General features: G+C 36.6%; 1 protein-coding gene across 1 annotated transcript; it reads left to right on the forward strand.

The window, feature by feature from the left end:
• The first annotated feature begins 247 nt into the window (after positions 1-247).
• Positions 248-7,580, forward strand: LOC103938273 (DEK domain-containing chromatin-associated protein 4-like). Its single transcript, XM_009348277.3, has 12 exons — positions 248-404; positions 1,096-1,935; positions 2,033-2,066; positions 3,644-3,723; positions 3,883-3,942; positions 4,076-4,186; positions 4,634-4,714; positions 4,805-4,888; positions 5,472-5,937; positions 6,481-6,593; positions 6,827-6,857; positions 7,144-7,580. The coding sequence occupies exons 2-12, from the start codon at positions 1,150-1,152 to the stop codon at positions 7,308-7,310; spliced, it is 2,013 nt and encodes a 670-aa protein (XP_009346552.2). The 5' UTR covers positions 248-404; positions 1,096-1,149; the 3' UTR covers positions 7,311-7,580.
• Positions 7,581-10,004: the final 2,424 nt, after the last annotated feature.

A 10,004-nucleotide genomic window follows, 5' to 3' on the forward strand; every position in this document is an offset into this window, starting at 1 on the left:
AATATTTGATAAATACTTCTCAAAAAAGCCCATCCCTAATATTCGAGGTTTCAAATTTTAATAAATTTCTTTCTTGATATAAAAAAAAAAAATAAAAAAAAAGAAGAAGATTGAATGTCAATCAACGGCTGTCGATTCGCTAGGTGCCATCCCAAACCAGATCTGGGCCGTGGAGACACTTTCGCGTTAGAACTCAAACTGACGTGGTATTTAACTGCACTTTGAATCCGGGTTTGAAGTCCGGACTACGTATATATCCACAGCATAAATAAAATAAAAAAAACAAAACCAAAAATAGAAATTTGAAGCATAATAATAATTGTGTGTAAGAGAGAGAAGCAGTGAGAGTGGGACTCGAAGACTTTTCCGAGCTCCAAATCAACCAACACAAAACTCAAATCTCTGTAAGTTTCATACCTAAATCAATTTTTATTCAGTTTTAATTACCAATTATTCTTTTTTTTCTGTAAAGTTTGTTATTTTTGGCTATGGAGTTGGGGATAATTGAGGTGCAGAGCTTAGGGATTCCAACTGGTGGTTACAGTCTTCAAACGTGAATTTTGCTTGATTTTTACTGATTACTGTGCAAAATTGGAATTTTTTTCTTGCTACTGTTTGGTTGCCGAGAAAGTTGAAAATTTGAGTTTAATTTGTAGTTTGAATTTCGCTTGTCTATTGGTCCCAAACTGAATTAACAGATTTTCTTTGATTTTTTGTTCTATTGACGTTGTATGGTGAAAAACTGAGGTTCTTGCTTTTGTTAAAGCAGTGTAGAAGCTGAAGATTCAAAATTTGTCTGTTGGGCTCTGCATGTTACTTACTTGGTCCAGATTTAGTTTGGGATTTCATTTTTCTGGGGACTCTAATTTCATGCATTTTTCTCCTAGATTCTGTTATTGCTCTTTGGATTCTTTTTTGTTTGAGAAAATCAGCGGTAGCTGCAGAGTTTTCAAGCTTGATGATTTATATTTGAATATTTCCAAACTTATGGCATTTTATTTGTTTGAAATTATGGTGGTAACCCCTAAGTTTCTATGAGAGTTTCTTTTGCATGCGACATTGTGCACCCCTAAGTGAATACTACATTTGTTTCAGGAGTTTTTCCAATCAACTTTGCCACGGCCATAATCTGTTTTAGATTAATTGATCATGGGTGAAGAAGACACGGTGGCCAATGACACTGAAATAGTGGCAAATGGGACTAGCCAGTTAGGGAAAACCAGCAAAGATGCGACTTTGAAAAAAGGGGACGAAAAGGTTGAGGTAAAAGAAATAGATGTATATAAGAAAGGTGATGAGAAAGATGAAGCAGAGAAAAAGAATGAAGGCCAAGAGACCGATGGAAGCAAAGATGAAAAAGTGAAAGAAAAAGCAGAGGAACCCAAGGTTGAGGAAATAAAAGAGGAAATTGGTCCAAATGAAGTTAAGAAAGATGATGAGAATGCTCTAGTTGAGAATGGAAGCAAAGGTGAAAAGGTGAAAGAAACAGAGGAAACCAAAGTTGAGGAAAAGGAAGAAGAAACTGCTCCAAATGAAAAAGTGGAGACTGAAGAAAAGAAGCAAATTGAAGTGGAAGAAGAGAAGGTGGATGGGCTTCAGGTGGAGGAAGAGAAGGAAAAGGTGAAGGTAGAAGACAAGGAAGAAGATAAGGAAGAAGAGAAGGAAGAAGATAAGGAAGAAGATAAGGAAGAAGAGAAGGAAGAAGAGATGGAAGAAGAGAAAGAAGAAGAAGCTAAGATGGACAAAGGGTCGAGGAAGCGTGGAAAAGGAAAGAGTGCGGAGAAAACCAAAGAGAAGAAAAGGAAAGTTGCAGAAAAGAAGGAGCCAGAGCAAAGGACTCCCGCTATTGATCGCCCTGTTCGTGAGCGGAAATCAGTTGAAAGGCTGGTGGCAACTATTGAAAAGGATAATGCCAGGGAATTCCATATAGAGAAGGTCTTCTTTTTATTTGTTTTCTGTTCTATAGATATCAGTTTCTGGCTATGTATTACTGAGGATTATTTTGTTTATTGTTTTACCTTAAACATTGTAGGGACGCGGTACACCATTGAAAGACATACCTAATGGTATGGTTCCTGCCCTATTCTCTTCTTTTTTATCCTACTGTTAATGAACCTCACTTTGGTTTTCTCTGTGAAAGTTAATCTTCTACATTTTATGGTACGGTTCCTGCCCTATTCTCTTCTTTTTTATCCTACTGTTAATGAACCTCACTTCGGTTTTCTCTGTGAAAGTTAATCTTCTACATTTTAAATTCTTTTAAATGGACATTATATCAGTCCGGTAATCCACTTACATATTCTTTTGCTGTTTTAAACTCCAATCAGTAGTAATTACTTTGAAATATTTTTAGCTTCATAGGGTTGTGAAGGGGTCAAAGCTTTCATTGGTCACTTTTGTTTGGTAAGATATTTTCACATTCTGTATGATGCGTGAAGGATCTGGTGGTTATGAATCTGGAAGGATATAATCATGATGCTATTCCTATCTGGAATCTTATTTGAACAAGCCAGTGAATGTGAGCTACTGTTATAGGGTCTTTACTGCAACAGGGAAGAGTGTTCTAAGTTTGTACCTCATGTGTTGGGGTAATATGTAGTCCTGTAGTAACTAATGTTGGTTCAGAGTTAGTGTGGTGTCTAGGATTCATACATTTAGTAATTAATATTGGTTCACTGTATCCATGGGTTCAACATGGATTACATGCAGTATCTAACCTAGTACAACTCTATAAAAGGCTTGTGAGCCCTTTTTCATTCAATGAAATTAATGAATTTAGAGACCTTTCCAGTGAGTACGCAACATATTTTTCTCTTTAGGACTGTGTGATGAAACCTATCTGTGATTCCTAAGGCGACTCCTAGAACCCTGATTGTGTGACCGGGGCTTTCATTTTAATGAGTCCAGCTTTTCCTTATGTACCAACAATTTACATAACCAAAAGGCCCAAAACTGTATTTCCACATTTTGCTCCTTGTCCAGGTTGTCCATATCATGTCAAAATATGAATAGTTAGACTAATTGTAGAGTGCGGAGATTTTGACTACAATTCACCTACAACTAATAATTTCATTTATAAATGGTGGAGATTTTATGTCCATGTATTGACCATTAATACTTGGACATAAAATCTCCACCATTTATAAATGAACGTATTAACTTCAGGTGAATTGTAGTCAAAATCTCCGTACTCTACAATTAGTCTAACTATTCATATTTTGACATGATATGGACAACCTGATACAGGACAAGGAGCAAAATATGGAAATACTGTTTTGGGCTTTTTGGTTATGTAAATTGTTGGTAGATAAGGAGAAGCTGGGCTCATAAAAATGAATGTTAAGACAGAAACTCCGGTGACACTAATAGGGTTTTAGGAGTCGTATTAGGAATCACATGTAACTACATTCCTGTTTGACCAGTTGCTTACTAGAAATTCATATTGAACTCTTCCAAGTGATGCATTGTATGTGATCGAATTTATTATTAACAAAGAATTTAGGTCTTCTCTTCCTTATTCCTTTAATTATATACATCAATGTGTATACTAAATTACTATCCCTTTGATTCATAACAGTCTGATATTGCAATTGGTGAGTTTTTAATCATGGCAGTGCAAATTATTGATGTTTGTCTTGTTCAGTGGCTTTCAAGTTGTCAAGAAGGAAAATCGATGATAACTTAAAACTACTTCATACTATTCTTTTTGGAAGGAGAGGAAAGGTAATTCATTTACTGCTAATTTGGTGACAAGAATGTACTTACTGCAAAATTAAACTGCATGAATAAAATCTCTCTGGAGATTTCAAAGCTAGTATTCTTCATATGTAGTCTTTGAGTATTGAGGTGTTGTGTCTATTTGGCTCTCCTTTAATTTTGCAGGCACTTGAGGTCAAGAGTAATATATCCAGGTTCTCTGGATTTGTGTGGCGTGGAAATGAGGTAAAAGATGCATTATCTTTGATGCATGCATTTGACATGTTTTAGTGCTTTGAGGGTGGTTATCACTAAGGTTTTAACAGCGTGCATTTACTTGTGATACGATAGTGAGGTTCAAATGTTGTCATTGTTGCAGGACAAGCAAAATAGTAAAGTAAAAGAAAAACTTGACAAGTGTAATAAAGAGAAGTTATTGGACTTCTGTGATCTGCTCAATGTATCAGTTTCCAAAGCCACTACTAGGAAGGTTTGCTAACTTTTTACTGCCGCAGCTACTTTTTTGGTTTGGAAATTTGTCCCGAAATCTTTCTATTCATTGTGGTGAATCTATTATTTGATCACTAACTGACTAAAGTAGCAACTATCTCATAGTTGGGATGTTTTTTACTGGTTGATTAACTAACATTATACACATTGTTCAGTCCAGACTTAAATTGTATGCCCTCATATTCCACATGAATTGATAATCTAACTGTGAATGGACCTCAGATGCAACAGTGTATCTGATTTTGTTTTCTCTAAAAAATAAGGGTTGACGCATCCTGGGATTATCGGAAACACTGGTGTTGTTTCTCATTTGAGAGTAGGCGAGGCATATCAGAAATGATTTTTCAGCCTAATTTAAAAATCAAATTTTGTTATTGTCAAATTTGAGAGGACAGTTGCTTAAATGAGCTGGAAAATGAAAATGCAGGAGGATATAGTTGCAAAGCTTATCGAGTTTTTGGTGGCTCCTCAAGCTACAAGTGATGTCCTCCTCGCAGAAAAAGAGACGGTTTGTTTACTTGCAAATTTTTCACTCTTGGAGAAATTTGTTTTCTTGCACAGTATGTTAACAACTTTCTATTTCCTGTTTGAATGTCAGCCAACTAAGGGCAAAAAGCGCAAGAGGGCAACTAAAGGAAGTCCTTCAACTTCTGGGGGCACAAGTTCAAAGCGCTTAGCAAAGGTGCTATTTTCTCATCCTCAAATATCATAAATAAAGTTGTGACATGAGCATTAGTATAATAGCTTAATTGGCGAATAATTTTTTGTGTCGTCTTGCTGTAACTGTAAAAGGTTCTACTTCAGCAGAGGTAGGTGTTCTTGTATTCGTTTGTGGTGTATATATCTTTTGCACTTGGACAACTATTTGTCTTGCCATTTTGGTATAACTTGTGTCTTCTAATGAATGTTATCTGTTCCTTTGTCAACTTGCTAGTGATGGATGTACTATTCCATGGCTTCAGTGTGCATAGAATGTAGCTTCATAATTCTTTCCAGTTTATGTAGCATTGGTGGATCTTAAGATAAGAGCATCTATATACACTGTTGCCAAGGATTTTACTGATCGTGAATTTTACTGCAATTTCAAGAGATCTAAAAAGTTCCATGAGAATTTATCTAGAGAAGAAACATGCTTGCAACCTGCATTAGATTTTTGCACTTCAGTCTGTTTAGAGGGCTTCGTACCATCTATTGATGGCTTTCTACCATTTATTGTTCTTGATCTTATGTATATGTAAAAGAACATTTGTTCTGTAATTTTCCAGAGTCGTAGAAAGAATGATGATGATTCAAAATTGGAGGACAAGAGTACACCAGATACAGAAGATGAGTCGGTGGAAGATGTAAAAGAAGAAGAAGAAAATGATGAAGATGAAAATGAAAATGGCATTCCAGAGAAGTCAGAGGATGTGATGCCTGAGCTTTCAGAAAGTGAGGAGAAACATGATTCTTCCGATGGTACTGACAAAGAAGTGATAAAAAAGAAGCCACGGTCAAAATCATTGTCATCCAGAAAGAAGGAATCTTCTGGAAAAGCTAGAACAAAAAAATCCGCAGTTTCTGCTAAGTCTACTCCACCACCTAGTAAAAGACAAAAGAAGTCATCATTAAAGCGCACTCCAGTTGATGATGACAGTGATACGAGTCCAAAGGTATCCTCAAGGAAGAAGAAAAATGTGAAAGTGTCCAAAGCATCAACTCCAAAAAAATCTGCCTCAAAGGAAAAAACTGGTATAAATTGAAATCTCTTGTTCCATTTGATATTCTCATGATTATTGTTATTATCATTACCATCATCACCATCATCACCATCTTGGTTAAAATACATTTTCTTTAATAACTTTTGATTTTGAAATACTAGTACTTCTATTTTTTTTTTTACTAAATTTTTTTGCTCCATTTGTTTCTCTCAGAAAGTTCATTGCTTTATTGTTGCAAATATTCTTAAAAACATTTTTCTTTTGGAATTTTGGTTTCAGTTTTGTTGTTTTTACTTCTTCAAAGATTATAGCTTTAGTTTTTTTTTTTTTCTCCCTTGTTTTTGTTTCTTTAGCTTATAGATTTGTGTGCTGTGTATTGTACATCTTTGTTGTCTTCTCGTCTTATTTAGATATTGAGGGACTGATTTATCTGGTCAATTTTTTTTCACGATTTGATAATGTTGTCTAATACATATTGCTCATAAACAATTGATTGTTTTGGATTTTTTTTGGCAAGAATTGGAGCTATCGTTTCATCCTTGTTGATAATACTATATACTATTCTTTATTGAAGGGAAAAAAGTTGCTAAAGGTAAGGACAAGACCAAGGAAGAAAAATTGAGGCCAACTGATGACAATTTGAGAGATGCAATATGTCAAATTCTCAAAGAGGTTGACTTCAATACGGTAAGCTTAGAGTACCAGTTGTCTGCCCGGTAAACATGGTTGTAGCAGCATATTCTTGAATGAACTGGTAAACTTGGCTGTAAAGGGTGTTTGCATATATATACTGAGAACATTATACCGATCAGCAATCAAAAGGAGAAGTATCCGAGACCATCATATTTTATTGTTTATACTTTATATTACGTGATGGCTGTTCTCATACACTTACAAGTTGCGTTCTCTATATTTTGCAGGCTACTTTCACGGACATTCTGAAGCAACTTGGTATGCACTCTCGTTTCTTTTGTTTTATTGAAAATTTAAATGGCCTTTTTAAATATTAGTGAATCCAATGGTACTAATTTGGTCTCAGCTTCTAAATGGGTTATTCAAAGAAATTTGGCTATATTTTTGTCATGCTAGATGCATCTAGGAATTTGGCTAGAAAAATTGTGAACATTCATCTGCTGCAGGATTGAAGAAATGATTAGCTATCATTTTGAAACGTAGTGCCTGATCAGATCAATACTCATGAACTCTTATTGCCTTCCTGCCTGTCGTTCTTTTTCAGCCGGGCAATTTGATGCAGATCTCAGCCTGAGAAAGTCAGCCATAAAGCTCATGATCCAGGAAGAGCTTACTAAATTGGCTGATGAGGCAGATGAAGAAGACGAAGAAGAAGGGGATGCAGAGAAAGACGAAACCCAGACTGCTAAGGAAGGGGAGGTCGAAGCCTGACCAATTAGAGGGAACATGACTGCATGGACATAGTAATAGCTATTTGTCTTTGTTTTTTGCTTTTTTTACTTAATGTTAATGCTGCATGTACTATTTAGTCTGTCACAGTAAGCTGGATGTAATTTATCGTTAGCGCTCTCTGCTTGCTGGCAAGTAAACTAGTAAATTTGAATTTTAAACCAGTTGATGTGAAACTACTCTCAGGTTGTGCTGCAGGATTGCAGCTTGTTATGTACACATTAACACAATTAATATGAATTTCTCTCTAATGTAACCAACCTCTTTTGGATGACAATTAAGTTTCCCCAATTTTCCAACTTTATTATTGCGGCCCCAATTTTCGGATGTGGTTGCTTGATGTTTTGGTCTGTGTTGAACTGATTACATCTTTGCAGGGGTGAGAGCCCAACTGATTAAAGTCTTTCAGTGCTGAAATCGCAGGAATGTCCGGTCATTTTTTGTTGTGGTCATGACTCTATTTTGTGATCAACTGGCTGACTGCTCATCTGACTATGATTTCTTCTACTTTTCGTGCTGATTAACCAATGTATTACAAGCATGAGGCTGAGTGAGGCGTCGGAGGAATAGTCCAGCCTAGGCGTGAGGCAAAGCCTTACGGGACCAAATTTTTTTTAATATATACTTGAGAGTACACACATTATATTAAAAGAAAAGAAGATTATTAATCAATAATCACTCAGAGAACACACATATATATACATATATTATATTATATATATAAAATAGAGGATGAAGGCACACATATAACAATGTACGTAAGCAACGCATACATCCATTATATAAAAAAATAAAAATCAGAAAAAGGGGCAGAGAGATGATAGTGTAAGGAATAGGTATGACGCAGTTAAACCTACCCAAAATTTGAGTTTGAGAGTTATTAAAAAAAAAAAAAAAAAAAAAAATCCCCTGAGGTGCACCTAGGCAGCTCGGGCAGCGCCTTCCGCCCACTTCCTCAAAACAAAGGCAGCAACCCTCAAGCCCAGCCTCATAGGGTGCCTAGGTGCGCCTTGAGGCAAGCCTTTTAAAACATTGTGATTAATTCAGAGTTTGACTTTGCCTCTATTCCTTTCCTTGTATGACTAAACAGTTTAAATAAGGGTTGTTTAAGTCTGTAGTCCTCCATCAGTTAATTATGTGTCAATTTGATCATTCCGTCACGGTTGTTTTTCTTACAAAATATGTAAACATGTTCAGTCATGTTGTTTGCTTCCCTAGCCTCGTACCTGTCATTTTCTTCTCAAGTCATCCGAAATTGAAGTAGAAACAAGAGAAGAAAATGGAGTCTCAGGGACTAGGTAACAATATATGGTGTGAGTAGAACCGTTTGCCCCTGAAAATGAATGAAAAACCAGCGGACGTTGACCGAAGGACGCAAGTGACAACTTTACAAGTAGGAGGGATCTAGCTCCAATTTACTGTTGTTGCAATTCGTAATTATTTACTCGTATGGTGTGAGATAAAAGATGTCACGAGTATTTATTTACTCGTATGGTGTAGGATATTTTAGAGCTCTACAAGCCAAGATTGGCTCCGATGAATTATTCTTGGATTTTCTTGAGAAATTTAAGCATGTAATCCCATCCAGAGTTTATGTGAGGCGAGTGAAAGACAGATGTACATGAACTGTGAACTGAAGCTGCTTCAAGCATAGAGGATAGCTATCAATTTTATTCATACTATTTTATGGTGGGATTTACCTTTCCTATGTTGCGCTTCTACCAAGAGGTGATATGCTCCATGAAGTGTGCTCAGCGCAATGTTCTCCCAATGCAATTTGTGTGATGGTGGAATTTTCTGACCTGAGTAGGTTCTTTGAGTTGGATTTGACCGTTAACAAATTTTGGTAGTTCTTCGAAATTGGTCATAAGGATGGCGTGGGGCAACTAAGGTCTACGTGTCATAAGCTTTTTGATTCTTCAAGCATGGGGGACCAAAAATAGGCCAAAGACACTGAGAAGACCAATGGTGAGTGAGAGTCTGACTGTTTGGCTAAGCTGCGCGTCTGAATGCAGTTTATTAAAGGTAAGCGAACTGCTCTATTATTTGTCTGCTTGAAGTCTAGTAGTGAGATACTCTTGACTTTGGTATTGAATATCTTCTTTCATGTGCAGAAATTTGGCTCAACTCCAAAGACTAAGCATGACATGAAGAAGGACCATGTCGCTATGGGCATTCTGACCAAGTATCATGAATGGTGTTGGTTGCTCAATCCCTTCGTAAGAAAAAAGTAGGACTGCCACCTAGAGAGGAGATGAGGCTGATCAAGGAGGAATCATTTCCCACTTTGGCTCCCACAAAAAATGACAGCGAATTGCTATAATTTTTATTTATTTAGTATTTATTTCCTTCTTTTTATGGTTTTTAATTTTCAATTTTTTAAATTCAAGTGGTACAATTTGATTGATTTTGTTGGCCCCACATTTGGGCCACATTATTATACACACAAAATGCCTAACGATAAGGAATAAATTGATGTGCAAGGTAATATATCGAGGACAGACCAAAACTGTCACATCCCGGTCCGGGGCGGATCACTTCCCAGGCCCGCTCCACCACCGTAGCACGATATTGTCTGCTTTGGGCTTACCATTCCCTCACAGTTTTGTTTTTGGGAACTCACGAGCAACTTCCCAGTGGGTCACCCATCATGGGATTGCTCTAGCCCCCTTCTCG

The sequence above is a fragment of a genome, unplaced genomic scaffold, assembly GCF_019419815.1.
Source record: "Pyrus x bretschneideri cultivar Hongxiangsu unplaced genomic scaffold, Pyrus_bretschneideri_v1 Contig75, whole genome shotgun sequence".
NCBI lineage: Eukaryota > Viridiplantae > Streptophyta > Magnoliopsida > Rosales > Rosaceae > Pyrus > Pyrus x bretschneideri.

What these genes read in the sequence shown, in the direction of transcription:
- LOC103938273 (XM_009348277.3), top strand. Translation starts at nt 1,150, where the DNA reads ATGGGTGAAGAAGACACGGTGGCCAATGACACTGAAATAGTGGCAAAT. An exon ending in TGCCTCAAAGGAAAAAACTG is followed by an intron (nt 5,938 to 6,480) that starts GTATAAATTGAA and finishes TCTTTATTGAAG; the next exon opens with GGAAAAAAGTTGCTAAAGGT. An exon ending in GGACATTCTGAAGCAACTTG is followed by an intron (nt 6,858 to 7,143) that starts GTATGCACTCTC and finishes GTTCTTTTTCAG; the next exon opens with CCGGGCAATTTGATGCAGAT.